Here is a 21535-nt window from a genome sequence, read left to right as displayed (position 1 = left end):
TGGGAGAGATCATAGAATTGCAGGGCAGTGACAGGGTTTGGGTGCTGATGCCAAAGCGACCATGACAGAGAGGATGCAGATCTTACTGGATATCATCTAGGATGTTTCCCAGAGTTTTGAAGAGGCTGAGATGGTGTGACCTGCATCACATAGGCCTCCTGCACCCTGAGGCACTCAGGACAGCCATTGCACTGCTCTCCTCCTGCATTTGAATAGCCTGTATATTTCTGCACATCCAGAATTATTGTCCCATCCCAAGGTCTGCACATCTGCGTGCCTGAAACATTGTCCTCCTTTTCCCCTTGTTTGCATGTGAGATCTTCCTCCATCTGTTTGTGGCATGGGAAGATGGTTAGCATAGGCCTTTGGCACACGATGAACCTCGGCAAATCTCATGACCGTGCAGCAAAAACACATTACCTCTGTATGGTACAGTTGGTGCGCACAGTTATGCAGCATGCACGTGCAAATCCATCAGGCCTCCTGTCCTGATGCCCACCTTCCTGAGTCAGGGTGTTTGCGTATATGTGTCTGGTGGGGAGTTGGGGGGGGGAGAGCAGTAATGTGTCCTGGATTCCCGTGTCCTCGTGTACAGAGCCCTTCCTTCTCAGTCCATTAGTTAACTTTCCAGTACAATGCCCCAGAGACGAGTGCCAGCCTCTGAAAGCTATATTAAAAGCCAAGTCAATACCGGCCCTCTCTCATGCCCTAAGAGAAAAGACTTCATTAATTATCACAGGGGAAGGAAAAGGTTGTGAGGGACAGTGGGGGTGGGGTCTGGCACGCAAATGGAGCAGCATCAGCGCGTGGGGCTGTGTATGAGACAAGCAACGGGAGATTCAGAGTAGTAGCACCATTTAATCCCTGTGTGGCTTCTACGGCCAATTAGCCGCAATCAATTGTGAGAGAATCATTGCTGACGTGTTTATGTGGTATGGGGGACCATCTAGGTCAGATGGTGGCCCTGCAGATGGTGTTGGGCTCCACCTCCTGTAGGCCCGCAGCCAATGGCCAGGGATAAAGGGAGTCATAAGATTAGGATTGTCTTGATATCCCTTTGCTATCCCTGTTCTGTCTTGGCCATGGGTGCTCATGTGTGAAATATATTGTTGGTGTTCTTTTCCAAGCTGCCCCATGGTTTTCTGTGTTTAGAGGGTTTGGAGATCAGTGTCTGTGTGCCTCTTATCTAGCTATTCTTTGCCCCAGTGAGCTGTTTGGTGGGTCGCTGGGTGCAACACGAAAATTTATTTTTTATTTTTGAAACTCTCTTTAGCAAGATATCAGAGTAAACATCCCAATCCAGAGAAAACCCGATTGATGTTTTCTCTGATTCGGTAGTAAAGACTGGGTTTCCTCGGCCGTTGGCCAAAGACAAGTCTAGATGAGCCTTTAGTCTTCCTTGCATATTCCTTGGCCATGCTCAAATCACTCCCATCCCCTTTTCCTTTCCCTAGCTGGCAACAGGATGCCAGGGAGTAGAAAAGCAAGATCAGCCTGTTTAGTACTTTACAGTGGTACCTCGGGTTACGGACTCTTCAGGTTACACACTCCGCTAACCCAGAAATAGTGCTTCAGGTTAAGAACTTTGCTTCAGGATGAGAACAGAAATCGTGCTCCGGCGGCGCGGCGGCAGCAGGAGGCCCCATTAGCTAAAGTGGTGCTTCAGGTTAAGAACAGTTTTAGGTTAAGAACGGGCCTCCGGAACGAATTAAGTACTTAACCCGAGGTACCACTGTATAACTCATGAGCAGGAGTTTTGTCATTATTAGTAAAAATGGAAGTATTTAACCAGTGCCGAACAAATTAAGAATGCCTTTGTTATCTCTGTGGACCCGTACTGAAGTCTTTCATCTGCGGGGTTCTCACAAATTCTGATAAGAACATAATAACCTTTATCTGTCAGTGAGCTAACGGAAAAGATACATTTGGTTAATGAGGCGAATAAGGCCAGGTAATTAAGCAGCGGCATCTTACCAACTTCTGCTGAGTCCATGCAGAGTGTTCAAGTTACTCAAAGCTCTTCATCAAATGTTGCTTCTTTCTCCTCATAGATGTGAAGCCCACAGTTTACACTGGAAATATCCAATGCATCACATTAACTGTCTTCAATTTTCATTTCTTATGCTTATCATATATCTGGCCTTTTCATAACCTGTAATTTTTCTTTTTATCCGCTCCTGGCCTATGGTGCACGTATGCGTATATGACATTCTCCTACCCCCCTTTTAAGGGACGCGGGTGGCGCTGTGGGTAAAACCTCAGCGCCTAGGACTTGCCGATCGTCTGGTCGGCGGTTCGAACCCCCGCGGCAGGGTGCGCTCCCGTTGCTCGGTCCCAGCGCCTGCCAACCTAGCAGTTCGAAAGCACCCCCGGGTGCAAGTATATAAATAGGGATCGCTTACTAGCGGGAAGGTAAACGGTGTTTCCGTGTGCTGCGCTGGCTCGCCAGATGCAGCTTGTCACGCTGGCCACGTGACCCGGAAGTGTCTGTGGACAGTGCTGGCTCCCGGCCTCTAGAGTGAGATGAGCACACAACCCTAGAGTCTGTCAAGACTGGCCTGTACGGGCAGGGGTACCTTTACCTTTACCCCCCTTTTACCCTAATTTAAACCCATAGGTCAGCATGTCTAGGTTGTAAGCTTTGTGGGGCTTGGCATATTGGTTTGCTTGTGCTGGCTAAGGCTGGTGGGAATTGGAGTCCAAAAATATCTGGAAAAATCATGTTGGCTACCCCTGCTGTACAGGCGTGTCTGTACTATTAACCAATGTTGGATTTATATCAGTTTAACCATTATCGCTCCCCACCATCACCAAAAAGGAGAGGAAATTATAGTTTAAGGAGGATGCAATGAATTCTGTTTAAACTCCCTTATAAAACCATTCCTCATAATTCCTTAGGGATGAGTTGATCTATTAAACCAGTTTAAGTCTGTGGAGTTGATTTGCACATGGGATCGGTCACCATGCAAATGCTAATCATTGCATAATGCACTGAACCTGGGTTCTCCCTTCTCTTTGTCATCAGGCTTCCCCTGAAACATTATATTTTATTAAAAAATAAATAGTTACAAAGTCAGTTTTTTTCAGGTGAGAACACGGAATGAGTCGGATGGTGAAGGTGGGTTGAGCATATAGATCCCATTGCTTAGAAGAGACCAGTTACTGGTCATTAGATGCTGGTCCAGTTGGGAATCTTTCCTCCTGCAAATTTCTCTCACTTGCCTCCATTGGAAGGGACCAAAATCTCAAAAGGATCAGAGACAAGTTCATTAACTTACTTAGGAAATCATGGATACCAAGAACCAGGATGAGAAGAGCTGAATCGTTAATGCATGAGAGCAGAGGAAGCTAAAGCTATTCTCTCCTGAGGCAACATTTTAAGTATGCAACAAATAATATACATGCAGATTATATCCCCCCCACATCGTATCTTCCCCTGTCCCACAAAACACCAGATTTTCCAGTTTATCCCAGCGTGGTTGACATTGCAGCTTTTTTTGTCCCACAGCAATCATGTCAAACACTTTAGTGATCACTGGTCCCAAAGCTGGCAGCTTAACAAACTATCTCCCATATTATCCTACGCCATAGTAGCTCTTGCTGTCTTTTCATAGTTTCGAGCCACACGGAAAAGCTGAACTGTGGAAATGAAGTGGGGAAATGATCTCAGTTCTGTTCTGAATCCAGAATGTCTAAAAACACAGTTTTTCCTAACCCTCATAGCAAGATGCCTGAGCGTCTTTACGTTCTCAGGTTTTTAAGAGTCAGTAGAAGAAGCAGTACTGAAGGGCTTTTCCAACCAAGCACTGGTACTAAAGGGAGAAGGAAATGGTGGAGAATAAGGATGGGATGGAAAGTTCAGTGTGGAGATTAGATGGCAGATTCCCTGCGGTATGAGAGGGTATCCATAGGGATGGAGACCTGCAACCGATCAAGGTCCATGTGGCTCCCAAACTCCATCATGGGTATGACTCCTGCATCTTCTGTGGCGCTTCCTCCTAAATCTACTCCTACAGCCAAGTCATCCTCCTCCTCGTCTTCATCCTGGCTGACAAGAGCCAGCTCATTCTCATAGCAGAAGGCACTGGGGGGCGGTGGAGGCGAAGGCAAGATGGTGATCTTGCTCTCCTGCAGTTCCCGAGCAGAGCAGCAAGGGGTTCCAGCCACCTCGTAGGTCTTGTGGAAGCGTGAATAGTCCACCTTGTAATGTTTCTTCTCCTCAAAGACAACAGGCTCAAAGCGGTGTCCCCAAAGGATCTCGCTGGCCAGGTAGGAGCTGCGAGCCTGGGTGGTCATGGCTGTAGCTTCCACCATGCCCTCAAGGATGACGACAATCTCAAAGTCCTCCCTCTCCAACTGTTCCTTGCCCATCCCATAGAGTGGGCTTTCCTCATCGATCTCGTGAACGATTATAATGGGAGACACTAAGAAGATGCGGTCAAGGCCTATGTCATAGCCCACGTTCAGGTCTCGCTGGTCCACCGGAAGGTACTCGCCTTCTGCCGTCATGTAGGGCTTGATAAGCTGGGCCCGAACGTGAGCTTCCACAATATGGCTCCTCCTCAAGTTTCCCACCCGCCACATGAGGCAGAGCTTGCCGTCCCGTAGAGAGATGACAGCATGATGGCTAAAAAGGAGAGTTTGGGCCCTTTTCTTGGGGCGTGCCATCTTAGCCATGATAGTGCCTATCATGAAAGAGTCAATAACACAGCCCACAATGGATTGTACCACTACCACCATGATGGCTAGGGGGCATTCCTCAGTCACGTATCGGAAGCCATAACCGATGGTTGTCTGTGTTTCTACCGAAAAGAGGAAAGCTCCCAAGAACCCAGTGACGTGCTTGATGCAGAATTTTGTTGCTGCGGGAGAGCCGCTTCCTGCACTGGGGGCATCTAAGTCACCATGAAAGAAAGCAATGATCCAGAAGAGAAGGCCGAAAAACAGCCAGGAGACCAAGAAGGCCGCCGAGAAGATCATGAGCATGTATCGCCAGCGAGTGTCCACACATGTTGTGAAAATGTCAGCCATGTAGCGCTGGGATTTGTTGCTCAGGTTGGCAAAATAGACATTGCACTGGCCGTTCTTCTTGACAAAACGGTTGCGGCGTTTCCGTCGTGGGGCGTGGCCTTTTCCATTCCGACTGTGCCCATTAATGCTGCCGAGGGAAGAAACTTTATGTCCATCCTCTTCAGTGGAGACAATACTGTACCTTTTGAGGAGAGAAAGATCACAGTTAAAAGTGGGAGAAAGGAAACTTTGAGGAAGCATGTGTGGGGTATATGGCCCTCTAGAAGTTGTTGGTTTATAATACCCATCACTCCTGATTATTGGCCCATGATGGCTGGGACTGATGGGAGACGAAGTCCACAGGTTCCTCAGCCCTGCCTTAAAAGGTCTCCACTAACACTCATGCAGGGATGCGGGTGGCGCTGTGGGTAAAAGCCTCAGCGCCTAGGGCTTGCCGATCGAAAGGTCGGCGGTTCGAATCCCCGCGGCGGGGTGCGCTCCCGTTGCTCGGTCCCAGCGCCTGCCAACCTAGCAGTTCGAAAGCACCCTCGGGTGCAAGTAGATAAATAGGGACCGCTTTCTAGCGGGAAGGTAAACGGCGTTTCCGTGTGCAGCTCTGGCTCGCCAGAGCAGCGATGTCACGCTGGCCACGTGACCCGGAAGTGTCTTCGGACAGCGCTGGCCCCTGGCCTCTTGAGTGAGATGGGCGCACAACCCCAGAGTCTGGCAAGACTGGCCCGTATGGGCAGGGGTACCTTTACCTTTACCTAATACTCATGCAGAAAGGTCCATTGCCTCATTTGACTCACTGCAGGATCATTGTTTTATTGGACTTCTGGTGTATGTTTCTGTGGGCACATTGCACCAGATGTCCTGAGTGACCAAGTTGAAGTGTGTGTGTGTGCGCGCGCACGAGCGAGCGATTCAGAAGGGTGAATCATTCTGACTTCAAAATACCTGCAATTAAAATGATCTTCTGTTCTTTGCAGTTTTAGAATATTATATTTTTGTATATGTACATATTGGGAATGAGAGGGGGAAAGCATTTAAACCATTTTCAAAGTAGAGGGTGTAATGACTTAACCCCATATGAGATTCAGGGTTCCAGGCATCACAGAGTACATTCAGTACAGGGATTCAGAAGGTCCTCTGGATCTCATTGAGCAGATCAGAACTCAAGTCACTGCACAAAGCAGTGCTATGAAGAATATGTATCACAGCAGTGCAGCATTCAGCTAGTACTACCCAAAGCACAGAGATTTATCTGAGTGGCACTGGCATGCATACCTCTTCCAACATGGACATTCATTATACATACAACTAGAGTGACCTCCTGGGCTGGACAGGGCAGACAAGGGGCTGCGTGAATATGGTTTCATAACTACATGTTAACTCTGGATTGCATAAGGCCGGAAGCTTCTATTTTCTGTTCGGTTCTCGTTTGTTGATCTAATTGTGCATCTGTGACAATGTTTATACACTTCCACAGTTTAGACAATTCTGTTGCTACAGCAACAAGCGTGTCTCCCAGCATCCTGGATCTAAAACCAAAGGTGTAATTTAGAGATCAAGAGACAAAGGGTTGGCAGATACCCTGAAAGAAACTCCCTCTCTCCAAGATATGCGACCTGCCTTTGTCTCCTTATCCCTCAAAATATGTCACCCTCTCTATTTCCATTTTGCTGTAACGGGAGGAGAGTTACTCCTGCTGCTGTTGGCTGGCAAGCCTAGTTCAAAATGATCATCTGCAAGTGATTACTGCTAATCCATATTAGCTAGTGAGATTGCCAGGACCCCTACCCTTATCCTATACTGCAGCAAGAGCTCTAAACCCGCACGACAGGACTTTCTTTGGGATACTTCTTGCCGTGCTTCCTGAACTGATGTCACCATTGCTGCTGGTAACAATATTAAGAGGCATCTTGGATGGTGGATCAAAGTCTAAAATGCAAGATGCTCTTGTATACAAATCAGGTTGTAGCAATGTACATGCCTTGTGTTGTTTGTGCCTTGGGTGTATCAAAGGGTGGGATTTTCATACACAACTGTTGGGTTATATGTGTGGCCAACAGGAAATTCAGATGGACACAGAACAATAAAGACTGGACAGAACAAGCCCCTCACCTGTTTACCCGGATGCTGCCCATGACTCGCTTTATCATGAGGTACTCCTCGTTGTAGAGGTGAGAGGTTTCTGATGTTGTGTGAGGGAGTGGGTGTCACACACAAGTGTACACACAACACAAGGCGGTGGTACCTCAGGGCTGGTGGGTAGCAGTGGTGGCAGCCATATCTGGCAGTCGCTGTGGGGTGAATACCTGTTTTAGAGACAAAAGTGTGGAAGAAATATCACAACACCTAAAAAGATTAGTCATAGCCTAGACCAGAGTAGGTAACCTCTAGCATGTGGACCAGTCTTAGCCTGTGTGGCCATTTTGTCCATATCCTAGTCAAAGAAAACATGGGCTTTTTTGTTGTCTGTATTCTATCCCATCTTCCTGCATTACAGAACTCAAGCAGGTGTATATGGCATTCCCAGTCTGTCTCCTATCAAGGCACAAGTCAGGAGTAGACTGCTTAGCTTCAGCAAGGTTGCTGCATCTTCAGACTGTACCTTAGAACTATGGTAAACAGATTTTCACAAGTGAGGCTTAAAACCACAGCTGGCTCTGGAGGGCAGGAAGGTTGAGCATTTGCCAGGGTCCCCAAACTAGCAATGGACTCACTGTCCTAACAGTGCTATCCTTACTACTTTTCAGAGAGTATTCAAGAAGAGCAGAGGCGGCCTAATCAATGCCTTGCCGTGGCGAAGGGGCTTGAATAACTCAGAGAAGCTATTACCTATGTCGTGCAGGGCCACCCAAGATGGACAGGTCATAGTGGAGAGTTTTGACCAAACGTGATCCACCTGGATCCACCACTCCAGTATCCCTGCCAAGAAAACTCCAAGGACAAAGACAACAGGCATATAAAAGTTATGATGCTGGAAAATGAGCCCCTCAGGTCGGAAGGCATCCAACATGCTTCTGAGGAGGAAATCAGCCTTGAGTGCTCACTGTAAGGACAGATTGTGAAGCTGAGGCTCCAATACTTTGGCCACCTCATGAGAAGAGAAGACTCCCTGGAAAAGACCCTGATGATGGGAAACATGGAGGGCACAAGGAGAAGGGGACGACAGAGGACGAGATGGTTGGACAGTGTTCTTGAAGCTACCAGCATGAGTTTGACCAAATTGCAGGAGGCAGTGGAAGACAGGAGTGCCTGGCGTGCTCTGGTCCATGGGGTCACGAAGAGTCGGATACGACTAAACAACAATAAGGGAATCCTCAGTTTGCTTGCCCCACATCTTTCAGGTTAGCCCCACCCCACGAAGGGCACTGTGTCCAAGGGCCTCAGAACCCTAGAACAAGAGTTGCTTAAAATTATTGCCTGCTTCAGTTGCTTTGAAATGCAATTATACTATTTCCTAAATGTTTGGTGATGAGGTGCCATCCAAATAACTGAGTCTTGAAGGGACCCTTGCTTCAGTTCCTTTGCAATGCAAATGCAAAGCTTATGCTGGATGAAAACTTATTCACATTACAAATGCCTCCCTTCCCCTTTCTCTTTCACATGAAAAAGAATGCTCAGACTTTTCAAACAGAAAGGGGGAAGGCTCAAAGGGGATTTAAGCTCATTGTATGATGTGTTCTATGGCTTCTAAGAATTGGGCTCAGAGTGATGCCAAGGCTTCCACCGTAAATTCTGAAAGCGGAGTGCAACTTGTGTGAGAGGGATCTGGAAATAGAAGGCTGAAATCCATTAGGCTTTAAATGATACAGTAGATACATTGGAAACATATTGCTCTGCTTTCCTTTGGACTACAGTAGTGAGTCAGAGAATGGGGTCTTGTCATCTGGGCAGTCCAGGACCTCCAGACACGCTGCCCAGGCTTGTGTCCTAGAAGGTCACTTTGGTGCTGCTTATGCAGCAGTTTCACTTCACCCTTGGAGGCACACTCCACTGTATCTCAAGACAGATGCTAACAATTGCTGAATCAGAGCAAACAGCAACCCCCCAAAAACCCGAATTGCATACCCTCCAACATTTCTCCAATGAAAATAGGGAAAATAGGGAACGTCCCATTCCATAATGATAATTTTACTATTTATGCCCCACATTTTTACTGGGTTGCCCCAGCCACTCTGGGCAGCTTCCAACATATATAAAAACACAATAAAACATTGTAAACATTAAAAAAAATCCCTATACAGGATATCGGTCATGACATTATGTTTGCTGACTGGGAACAGTTATGGACCACTGGTGTTAAGTTCACGGCATGTAATGCCTTAAAAGAGAACATAATGAAAATGATTTACAGGTGGTACATGACCCCAGTCAAGCTTGCAAAAATTTAACATTTGCCCAATAATAAATGCTGGAAATGTAATGAGACTGAAGGTTCCTTCTACCACCTTTGGTGGACCTGCCCAAAGATTAAAGCCTTTTGGGAAATGATCTATAATGAAATTAAGAAGGTCCTTATGTGGACTTTTCCTAAGAAACCTGAGGCTTTTCTTCTGGGCATGGTTGGCCAATTGGTGCCAAAGAAGGATAGGACTTTTTATGTATGCTACTACAGCAGCAAGAATTCTTCTGGCAAAGTATTGGAAGACGCAAGAACTACCTACTCTGGAAGAATGGCAGACAAAGGTGACAGACTTCATGGGACTAGCAGAGATGACCGGCAGAATCCGAGACCAGGGGAAAGAGACAGTGGAAGAGGACTGGAAGAAATTTAAAACATATCTTAAAAACTGTTGTAAAATTGAGGAGTGTTAAGATGTCAAGGGGTAAGAAGTAGAGAATTACAGCTGTAACTGATAAGTTTAAGGAAATTTAATGAAAGGGAATTAATAGATAAACTGACTAAAGGGTTGCTAAAAAATTTTGGAATAAGGATGCAGCGAAAGGGAGGTATGGGGAAGTCGGTATATGTTTAATGTTGTGTATGTTTTTGTTTTGTCTTCTGTTTGTTTTTTATATTATGTGTTGGAAAAATGAATAAAAAATTATATATATATATAAAAATCCCTATACAGGATTGCCTTCAGACAACTCAGGGGTAGGATAACTCCATACTCTTCAGCATTTCTCCAATGAAAATAGGGACATCCTAAGGAAAAGGGGGACGCGGGTGGCGCTGTGGGTTAAACCACAGAGCCTAGGACCTGCCGATCAGAAGGTGGGCGGTTCAAATCCCCGCGACGGGGTGAGCTCCCGTTGCTCGGTCCCTGCTCCTGCCAACTTAGCAGTTTGAAAGCACGTCAAAGTGCAAGTAGATAAATAGGTACCGCTCTGGTGGGAAGGTAAAAAGCGTTTCCGTGTGCTGCTCTGGTTCGCCAGAAGCAGCTTAGTCATGCTGGCCACATGACCCGGAAGCTGTACGCCGGCTCCCTTGGCCAATAAAGTGAGATGAGCGCCGCAAACCCAGAGTCGGCCTAATGGTCAGCAGTCCCTTTACCTTTACCTAAGGAAAAGTGGGATATTCTGGGATCAAAGCAAAAACTGGGACAGCTTCTCTAAATCAGGAACATCCCTGGAAAGTAGGGACACTTGGAGGGTCTGGAATTGCCATTTGTTGTGCTTTAAAGAGCAGGTTTTTGCAAGGAGATATCTGGGTGAAAGAGTGCTCAGACCCAGAGCTTTAAAACATGGACATGTGCCTGGAAAGTGTAAAACGTAAGTGTGGACAAGTCGTGAGTTAAGATGAGATTTGTCAGTGCCGTAAGGCAGCTTCTTAAAAATGAAAAAGGAGTGTATTTTCTGCACCACACACACTAAAGCAGAGAGGGAAGTTATCTTCTTCTCATTTGGCAACTGCCCCTTTCTGGAAGTTCAGGCTGCATCACCAACATTCCTGGAGATGAGCAAGAAATTGCCTCATTTCAGGTTGGGTTTTTTCCCTTTCTGAAGGAACGTTTCCTGAATTTCTAGTCTGATGCCGAAGAGCAAAACCAATAAAACAGAAGACATTTCCATGAAGGTGCAACCTACCAATATATTCCACCCTGTTCCAATTTTTCATGAGTGATAATAACTTTTTTCAAGGGAGACCACTCCAGCTCTCAGCACACATTTATCTGGCCGGAAGCAATTGCATTGATTTTCTATACAGTTGTGGTTCCCAGCCCTCATGATTCTGGAAATAAACTTTAAAAGGTCAATGTAATGTCTACTAAGAGCTTTCAGAGTAAAGGCTGTCTGGGAGGAGCGTCAGCTAGGAGAATTGACTAGGAGGACGGGAGGGAGAGGGGGCACAACTCTGGGAGTTTTTTTTCCAGAACAGGGCATCATCTGCTGGAGTTTCAGAGTAATTGAGAGGCACACCTTGCTCTGGCAGCTGAAAGCGGGTGATAAGAAGGCTTTCATGTTTCCCTATGGTTCTAGGGAAGTCAGAGAAGCAGAAAAACAAAGTAGAGGCTAGATATTTACTCCCCTTTTCTTTGATGGGGTTTCTGCTTCACATCAAGCATTTTTAAAGGTAGTGTACAATTGTCTGCTTTTCTTCTTAAAAGCTAAAGGTTGCATTTCAGCTGGCGGAAGATCCTTTGTGAAAGTTCCAGGTTGAGTTTATTCAGTATAAATGTATTCTATGACTGACAGCTGATCCTACTAAATTGGGTATTATGCGATGTACTGCAACTCTTTGGGGCAGTGTGTGTGTGTGTGTGTGTGTGTGTGTGCAGTGCTTTTTTTCTAAAAAAATGTTTAGGGGTACTCTCATTTTGACTCAAGAAAATCACCATTTTATAGTTTAAATTGGGGGAAAATAAATACAGTAAATGGACAAAAGTACAAAGCTTCACAAAATGTTTAGGGGTATGCATAGCCCTGCATGCCCCCCTAAAGCACTGTCTGTGTCTATATGAATCAGCACAGTTGTCTGCATTTGAGGGAACTTTTCTTGAACTTCCAAATAAATTTATTTAAAGTTGTTTTCATGGTTTTTTAACTGATACTTTTTATTGTCTTATTCCCTTTGTAAAGCACTTTGAGCGTTTTCTATTTTAACAATCAAGTGGCAAATAATTTTTATGAAATAAATAAATTTTGGGGTCTTTTTTGGAAACATGTCTGTTGTGCCTGAGAAAGGAGGACATCTTCACAGTGTCATTTTCCATCTTCCTGCACAATACCTCCTCTACCCATTGATATCCCTTGCTTGAGGTCTATTCTTCAAGGGAAGGGGCCATAGCTCTGTGGCAGAGTATCTGCTTTGAATGCAGAAAGTCGCAGGTTCAGTCCCCAGCATCTCCAGGTGACATACTACCTTCTTGTTACTCTCTGGTTACGCTAGATTTCCTTCCTAGCAATTGATAATGCTGTCGTGATCTAGGTGGCCTATTACAAATTAAATTAAAATGTATTTCCTGAGTTACACTGCAAGTAGCTTACTTTCTTTTACCAGATGCCCCTTTCTTGACTAATAAAGCCAGGGACCAAGACACAAACCACAGTGGACAAGAGCTCTCCCTTCAGATTGAAACTTTTTTTTCTGGTTAAGGGCTAATAACGTGCCCTTAACAACTATGGACCTGGCAAAATTTCAACTGGAAAAGCTTTATCTGTTGCCTTTCATACTGCAACTTAAGGTACAGGAGCACTGCCAGAAAAAAAGTTGGCAGTTCTGTTTTTCCACCCTCACTCTCCCTGCTGTGCAGATTGGGCCCTACAAGCCAAGGACTGCTGAGGAGAAGTTCTGTCCCTCTGAATTCAAACTGAGTTCAGTTTGCTTGTTTTCCTGACCCACTGATACAACTCCTCCCAGTGGGAGAGGGGCAGTAAACTTCATTTCCTCATAGGAATAACAGGATGGGTGAGAGGTTGGGGACTAATGTAATTAAAAGCGGAAAGTTAGGGAGGGTGGCCTTCTAAGATGTTGCTGAGGTCCAACACCCATCATTCGCAGGGTTCCTGCTGGCTGAGACTGATGAGCAATGTGGGCCAATCCCATCTCATCCCTCTGCTAGTGCATGTTGCATAGACGCCACAAAAACAGACAACTGAGCTCAAGCTGGGTTTTGGGAGTTTTTTTTGCAAATGGCGTTTGGGCTTCCATTGCCTTGCAGGGTGAATGTAGATCCAGCATTGCCCAGAATGCTCGTTCACATGACATGTGGCTCTCCTCTTTTTCTAAGCAACAGAGATCATTTAGAAAACACCTGATCCCTTAAAATTCAAGACAGGCAGATGCAAAAGACAGAGCTGCTGCATCTGACCTTTCAAGAAATGGGTTGCACCTCAGCAGCAGAGTATATATGCTTTGTATGCAAAAAGGCACAGTTTTAGACTCTGGCATCTCCAGGCAGCAATGGGAACGACCCCCATCTGAAACCCAGTGCTGAGCTAGATCAATGGATGGTGTGGCTTGATATGAAGAAGCTTCCTCTGTTCCTTTGCTACCTTTAATGTTGTACAGGGACTTTCAGCAGGTGTAGCTTTCAGGATAAGTCTTGCTAAGAGCACATGACAAGCACAGGACCAATGAGGTGTTGTTGTTTTAAAACCACAATGGTGTCACCTGAAAACATGCTTCCGGTTCGGTTGTATACTCTGAGCCTCAAAATAGCCAATAACCAAATTTATTGGTAAAACAGCCAAAAACCAAGTTGTCCCATGTCTAGCAGGGCAGGTAAGAACAGGTGCAAAAGAGGACAGGGGCCCTGCACCTGTTAATAGCTATGGAGCAGAGGGACTCCCCAGCACTGACACCTGCTGAAACCCCACCCCCTCATCTGTCCACCCTACCTAAATGTGAAGCCTCACATGTGAAAGCAGTCTCAGCCACATGGCTTTGAGCAAAATCACTGACCAGCCACTATTGTTGCTTTTGCGTTTCTTGTGTGCAAATCAGCATTTGCACCATTCTGTCTGTAATGCAAATGCAGATTCATAGGATTGTAGAATCTACACTGTAGAGCTGGAAGGACCAATTGTAGAGCTGGAAAGACCCACGAGGATCATCTAGTTTAGCCCCCTGCAATGCAGGAATACTTTGCCCAATGTGTGGCTTGAACCCACGACCCTGAGATTAAGAGTCTCATGCTCTACCAACTGAGCTATCCCACAACTTGCATTAGGCGGCATGTTTATCTGCTTTACAAAGGCTCTTTTCCCATTGCCCTGCACCAGCAGGGCTTAGATGTTTACATAAATAACATGACAGTGGCTCCCATTCTCATCTGAAAACATCCTTAAGACTGAGGATGTTCTCAGAGCTGTGTACAAATAGCAGTCCTGGCTGGTGAGGATCTGGGGAGGATCTGAATTCTCCTCCCCACCAGGCCACTGTTCCAATCTGAATCATCTCCCCCATTCTGTGTGGCTGCTACAAGCACACAAGGGTCAATCAGGTGTTCCACATTAGCATGGCTCAAAGCCTGAGTCTTAAAAAAACCTAAACTAAGGTCTGCAGGTGTCCATGGGACCTGAACACGGTTAACTCTTACAAGTTAAGCTTTGAAACAGAGTATTCAAGTCATGAGTATATGAAATTAATTTTCCATTATGTAATAAAAGTACTTCTGGGGGAAAGAGAGAGGTCGCTTATTTGGAGCCATGGAATGCCTCAACGTTACGAGAGCAAATTCTTTAAGCTTCAAAAGGTACCACAGGAGCACTGTCTGTAGGCAAGAGAGCTCCCTAAGTTTCTTTTATCACTTCCTCTTCAACTTCAGACATCCTGCCTACAGATTTAAGGAGGTCAGCAACAAGCGTCAACGTCTCAGCTCCAAAGACGAGCTGGTGGATGGTAGCGTGTGCATGGTTGGTGACCCTGAGGAGGTTCTGCAAGGCAATTTCAACATGCTGTTTCACTGCTCCCATGTTGCTAGTTTGGCCTGATCGCAGGTTTTCGTTCTCCACTTTGTAACAGGTCAGCTCAGCCTGGAGGAAGCACATCTCCTGCTTCATCTTCTCAACATCACTCTCCGCCTTCAGGGCTCTTTGAGTCATGCACTGGAGATTTTGTTCTGCCTGTTGCACCAGAGCTTCTAGATCTTGAGCGTCTTTCTCCTCTTTATTCACCGTGGCTTGCAATGTCCTCTCCAGGTTCCTTACCATTTGGGTCTGACTTTCTGAGAAGTTTTGGATCCTTCTGATCTTCCTCCTCAGCATGGAATTTTCCTCCCTAAGCTCTTGGTAGCTCAGCTGCGGAGACACATATTCCATATTTTCTATGGGTTCTTCATGGGCAACATAGCTTTCATTTGTCTTGGTATGAGAAGGGCACCCAATACACGTCTCGTTGTCACTGAACCCCCACGAAGAGAAAGCCTCCATCCCCGAAAGACTAGTTGTGTTGTAATTGTATGGATCACACTGAGCCATGCTGGCTATCCTTGACAGATGCACTTTGTCATAGGCAGATGGTGGGTATCTTTCTCTCCAGTCGTCATCGTCATCTGATAAATGATCAGAAACTGTTGCCTCCTTGTATAATGGCTCTTGAAATTCCAAGTTCAAGCCCAATGGTTCTGGAGACAAAGACACTACTTCAAGCCCAAGGTTCTGCCTTGCCATTTTCTTTCTGTAATTTCTATTTTTTACTTCATGCTGTCTTCCAGGACCACGGTTCTTGTTTTTACCCATCCCTTTCAAAGAAAATGTGGGTGGGTCATTTGAATTTTTCATCTGATTGTCTCCAGAGCTGATGTGACCCTTGATGTGGTCTGGAGGAGGTGGTATGTGGTGGTGGTAACAGGGCTGGATTTCCTCTTCTTCTTCTTTCAGGCCTCGGGAATGTGAGCAGCCTGCCAGAAGTGGCCGTGGCATGTTTTGGAGGGAGGCCCTATTGGCTTCTATAGAAGTTTCATTCTTCCCAATTAGCACCAGCCCAGGTCCCACTTTTTCTCCAGAGGATTAACCAGCCCTGTCGGCTGTAGTGCCAGTGCTGCTGGCCTCAGCACAATTTAATGGTCTACTGAAGCATCTGAGTCTTTACCTTGTAGGTGTGCATCTCTTTAATAGTGGAGGAAGCAGAAGTTGCCTTGATCTATGATGTCACTAGATGACAGTACTTCATTTTGTGACTTCACAGGCTTGGGAGAGACACATAGCTAGAACAGCTTTTACAACTTTTTTTTCCAGCCAGTGACGTTGACCTATTGATGCCGGGACTTGACCCTGTCTGGAATCTTCCTAGGTTATCATGCCATGCCCCAGTTTTAATGCCAGTAGCTAGATAGTAAGCTGATCAAACCAACTACGGATGGGCAATCCTAACTAGGACCAAGGAGGACTGGGGCAGTGCAGCTGTTGCTGCATTGAAAGCCCTAAAGACTCTTGCCAGTCTTTGTTTTTTTGCTGTGCTAGCTCCAGGGCTGGCACAGCCGAGGAACCCAAAATTCTGGTCCCTTGTGGGAATTGCAGACCTTTGGATTCTGTAGGTCCTCCAGTGCTCTCTACCCCAACTCTGTTGGTAGTGGCCTCCTGCCCACCTGAGCATAGCAGACGCCTCAGCTGCAGCAGCAGCACCCCAGCAGCACTCCTCTCCTTTGGCAGAGAGGTTTGAGAGCAATGATTTCTGTTTAAATCCAAGTCTGTGGCTATGAAAGACACAATATCCTTTGGGGGGGGTATTAATGCTGTGAACCCTTCCATCGAAGGCTCAGGTTGTATATAGGCGTAAATAAGCCATATATCCTAAAGACGCCACAGCCTCCGCTGTGCCTCATTCCAAAGGAAACGTGAACCCTGGGTAAGAGCCTAGAACCCCTGGAATCTTGCACCACTTGGATATTGTCCTGGCATGCAATAGTATGTGAATAACGCTAATCACAAATGTTTTTTGTTTTTAATGATACTGGTGTTTTGAAATGACACTGGTTAGCATTTAAGCAGCAATGGGAGGGACAAAGGGCTGCAAGAGAGAAGCTTTGTCTGCTAACTTTGTCCGTAGTTTTCCATATGCTAATGCAGAATCTACTGCACAATGCACAACATTAAAAAACTGTTATTATTCAAGCTTATATCCACCCTTCCTCCACTGAGTTCAGAACTCAGGGTGGAATACATGGATTCTGGTTTACTTCTGTGCAGTGCATTTTTTCTGGGGAGATGCAGGGGTACTCGTACCCCTAAACAGTTTGTGAATCTTTGTACTTTTGTCCATTTACTGTATTTATTTTTCCCGATTTGAACTATAAAACAGTGATTTTCTTGAGTCAAAATGAGAGTACCCCTAAACATTATTTTTAATATAAAAAAGCACTCACACAACAACTGTGTAAAATAGATTAAGGGGTGTGTGTGTGGGGGGGGGGGAGAGAGAGAGAGAGAGAGAGAGAGAGAGAGAGAGAGAGAGAGAGAGAGAAAGAAAGAAAGAAAGAAAGAAAGAAAGAAAGAAAGAAAGAAAGAAAGAAAGAAAGAAAGCTGACTTTGTAAGGAATTGCACTTTGGAAACTTCTCACTGTAACTGTTCTTTGAGAGTACAAGTGAGTTCACTGTCCTGAATTGGCTTCCATCATTTTATTAGAACCATTGAGTTGGAAGGTACCTTGGAGGTCCTCTGTGTAGGATCTGGAATGCAAGACAAACAAACCTGGCCTGGCTCTAGCCTCCACTCAACAACCGCCAGCAAAGGAGAGTCCACCACTTCCTGAGGCAGTTTTCAAGCACTTTTCAGGGGGAAAGCCCCACACAGAAGGTGACTGAGTAGTTCCAACCTGGATTAACCTGATAACATGAAAGACTGTGACCAGTTCAGATAATCTGTGGGCAGGATTTCATTCATCTGTTTTACTGTTCAGGGGGAGATGGCGAGTTACGAAACCAACCGACAGAAAATGCCAAACACGCAAGTTAAAACCAGGCCAGTCTCACTTTGCTCTGCCAACATGTGGCATATGAAGGGTATGAAGAGGGGAATGCAATCAAATGTGCTTTAAAAAAATAATAATTATAAATAGACCGAGGAGTATATGCCAGCAGTTCCCATCTGTCCTCCCAATGATTGTTAAATGATGGATTTCTTTAGGCAACCTCATCCCCTGAGGCTTAAATAGCAATTTTATGTCTCTCATTGGGTGCATTTTGGGGTAGGAAGAGAGGCGTGGTGGGTTCTCCCCCCTCCCCATAGCCCAAGGAGCAATACAAAAAAACAACCACCGAAAAAATGACCGAAAAACCCCACCCCCAAAACAAAACAAACGGTTGGAAGTGAAACCATCTTCAGAGCGTGACTCAGAGCTATTCATAGCTCCACAAAGCCAGCTGCAGCATCAGAGACAGAAGGGATTCTGCCTGTATTATTATTTCAATTACCATCTGAATTAAAAGTTTGAGCCGTGATCAACCCACATGGTGGAGGGAAGGAAATGCAGCAAAGCAAGGGATGAACACCAAGACCTGCTGGATGACACAGCCAGCGTGAGACATAGGGAAAGGTTACAAGCCCCCTGCCACCTCCAGCTTCTTTCTCTTCCCAGAAGAGCATCAGTACTTGTCTAGGCCCTTCACTCTGATGGCTAACTAGTTGTTGTTTTTTCTGGAGGGCCACTTTGGCAAGCAAGTGAGTTGGGTGAGCACCTCAACCCCTATCCCTAAGATTACCTGGCCTGCAAGTTCTATTCCCAGCCAAGTTCTATTCCCACAGAAGCTATGTTCTCCACACACCGCTTCCGCTTTTGGGAACTAGGGGGCCAGATTGCCATCCCTCAGATTGCCAGATCTGGGTTAGGGGGCCTCAAAGTTCTTACATTTTGGTCTCTCGTGTGTTGATATAGCCAAAAAGTGGGAAAGTTACCATACCATCAGGAATCCTGTGGAAGATAAGCTGGGATATAATGATCCTGAACAAGATAGCAAGACATGAGCAGTGGAGGGGTTCGTTTAGTGAGGATTTTTAGGGTGGGGGAGGTTACCATTTTTGTTGTATTGGAACGACTACAAAACAAATGAAGCGGTAATTATGGAGGTATTAACTATGACTAATGACTTAACCGATTTAACTTCTATATGTGTTTGCGTGTTAGGCAACTGGAAAAGTCAAATAAGAAGACAAAGGAAATGTATCACATAAACCCCTTTTTAAAATCTTTGCTCCTGTGTTAAGTGAATGACATTCTCTATAATGGGAACATGGCTCCCCATCATGAGATATGAACACAACTGCTGTCGTCTGAATGGGAAGGAAGTTTAATGGAGTTCAGGATTGTGGGACTTGTAGGCCTTTTCTTTCACAATAAATGTGCAGTTAATTGTCTGTTGGGGAGGGATGTCCTTAAGAACTGGACTTGGTGGGTCAGCGGAGGATAACAGCTTTTCTCAGGCCCAGCGACCACCAGCCATTTTACCAGATCTGAGGGGGAAAACGTAAGAGGAGCCCTGCTGGACCAGACCAGAGGCTTCCCTTGTCCGACTTCCTGTTTCCCACACAATGAGTGGCCAGATATCTCTGGGAAGGCCCCATGGAGGACATGAGGCCATAGTCCTTTTCCTGCTGCTGTTTCCCAGCAGCTGGTATTCAGAGGCATATCACCTATCACCTTGAAGGTAGCAAACAACCATGATGATGATGACTAGCAGCTATTGGCAGAAAGTTGAGCTGCAATTGCTAGGCGACTGTGGGGATGCTCTCCAGAACCAGAACCTCAATGGGGAGGAAGATGGCAGTGAATAAAAAAGGGAAGGAGATTGTGCTGCTGTGTATGAGGAAAGGGGAGATCGGAAGGTCACGGCCTATGGATGGCAAGCAAGGAATACGGAGTGATACTCCTCTCCAAGGCTAGTGAAAACCCAAAGCTGGTTTTGTGTGTGTCATAAATATCACAGACCCACTGTGAGTATTATTATTATTATTATTATTATTATTATTATTATTATTATTATTATTATTATTTGATGAGTTTAAGGTTTATGAAATACAATCCACTGAGAGACCGACTGAGAAGAGCTATTGAAATTCACCTGCATTAAAGCAGGGCCGGCCCTATCATTAGGTAATGCAGCCACCTCAGGCAGCAGATTTTGGGAGTCACGAAAGGTCAGCAAGTTGTAAGTTGTTATTGTCATGTTTTTACTGCCAGGGTGGGAGGAGAAGTGCATGTGGGATTCTCAGCCTCGGGATATGTTCACATCAGTGGCTTGAAATGCAATGAGGTCATTTCCACACATGCTCACACACTGTGTTTCAAAGTTGCATTTGCAGGGAGCTGTTCACATCGGAGAAGGGCCCGGATGTCTTCACCCAATGTGTTTGACCTTTTTTGGTTTCCTCGTCCCTGCACCCCCCTGAAACTCCTATATGTTAAGTTTTTCATCTGCAGTTGCACATCCATCTGTGTGTTTGTGACAGCATGTTCAAATTACTGCTTACTCCACATACAGTTTTCTAGCTGGATTGAAGCTCATTTGAGGAAAAAACAAATCAAACATCAGTTTGATGTGGATTGTGGCAACGTCATGTGAATGCAACTTCAAAAATTAGCCGTGGAGTAAAGCAATAATGTGAACATACCCTTAGATGCTAAAATAACTTACCTGGGTTCAGGCAGAAACATGTCTTTCTTGCACCAGCCCTGACTAAAAGTAATAGTCAAGGGGACCAGGCCTGAGGTGGCATATTTTGAAATACCATGAGGTGGTATATTTTGAAATACCATGGGGCAACAAATAGTCAGTTATTTAGTTTTTCACTTTTTACCACCATGGCAGATTTTCTTCCTGAGGCACTAAGACTGGAGTTGTGAGCCCAGTTTTTGAGGGGCGTAAGTCCAGCAGTCTTTTGCTGTTTCTGGAGCCAGTGTGTAACATACCCATATTTCTTCAGTATGTCGCATGTGCAGAGGAGGGGGAAGAGACAGTCTACTATGTAAATGGTAGTGCAAGACAGAGGGATCATCTCGTCACCTCACAATCTTCTTACCAGCGAAACGCTCTATCTTTTGAAGAGGCACTTCACACAGAGGGTTGTTTGTGTGAAATCAACATTATTTATCTGCACTGGTCTTACAAACACCTTCTGCCTGTTTATTCTACACATCAAAAAGGCAGCCACTAGGAGGCTGCAGAGTAGTCGCTCTTTTATAAATATTGCAAACTTAGATCAGCTTGAATCAACCTGATGCCAACTATGGCTGCCCTGGCTGGGACTGACGGGAGTCGTACTCCAAAACATCTGGAGGGTGCCAGGATAGCAGATGACTTACATATTGGAAACCACCTCATGACACAGGTGGGACAATTCAATAATGTGGATAGCATTCACTTGGAATGATCAGAAAATGATTTGCCGCCAACTAAGCAGTCTGGATAATTTGATGAACTGAAGAGTTTTAAATTCATTGTGCTGAACAAAAACATGCAATACACAAATTCCCATAACCTACCATGACCCTCTCTTAATATGCAGCTCTTTCTAGAACACAACATAGCAAACACTTCATTAAAAGGCAACAACATTAATATCTGCCTACTTAGGAGTGCTGGATATTTAAGGCAGAGAGGGGAGACTTTGTGTTTGATCCCTGGTGAGAAGAAT

General features: G+C 45.5%; 2 protein-coding genes across 2 annotated transcripts in view; both read right to left on the bottom strand.

Annotated features, from left to right (window-relative positions):
- Positions 1–3082: 3082 nt before the first annotated feature.
- KCNJ4 (potassium inwardly rectifying channel subfamily J member 4) overlaps positions 3083–21535 on the bottom strand; it is a 29134-nt gene continuing 10681 nt past the window's right edge. Inside the window, exons 2-3 of the mRNA XM_081928351.1 lie at positions 7135–7328; positions 3083–5212 (exon numbers count right to left, since the gene is read on the bottom strand). Coding sequence (XP_081784477.1) covers positions 3871–5212; positions 7135–7172 — 1380 coding nt within the window. The 5' untranslated portion in view covers positions 7173–7328 and the 3' untranslated portion in view covers positions 3083–3870. The remainder of the gene's footprint in view (positions 5213–7134; positions 7329–21535) is intronic.
- On the bottom strand, positions 14545–16033 carry LOC309379783 (endosome-associated-trafficking regulator 1-like). Its single transcript, XM_081929237.1, has one exon. The coding sequence runs from the start codon at positions 15826–15828 to the stop codon at positions 14698–14700; it is 1131 nt and encodes a 376-aa protein (XP_081785363.1). The 5' UTR covers positions 15829–16033; the 3' UTR covers positions 14545–14697.

Source organism: Podarcis melisellensis (genome assembly GCF_964234715.1).
Source record: "Podarcis melisellensis genome assembly, chromosome: 10".
Classification (NCBI taxonomy): domain Eukaryota; kingdom Metazoa; phylum Chordata; class Lepidosauria; order Squamata; family Lacertidae; genus Podarcis; species Podarcis melisellensis.
This window is presented reverse-complemented; position numbering and strand designations above follow the sequence as displayed.

Bases quoted from the DNA above. Each gene is read 5' to 3' on its own strand.
- LOC309379783 (XM_081929237.1), bottom strand. From the start codon at position 15,828: ATGCCACGGCCACTTCTGGCAGGCTGCTCACATTCCCGAGGCCTGAAA.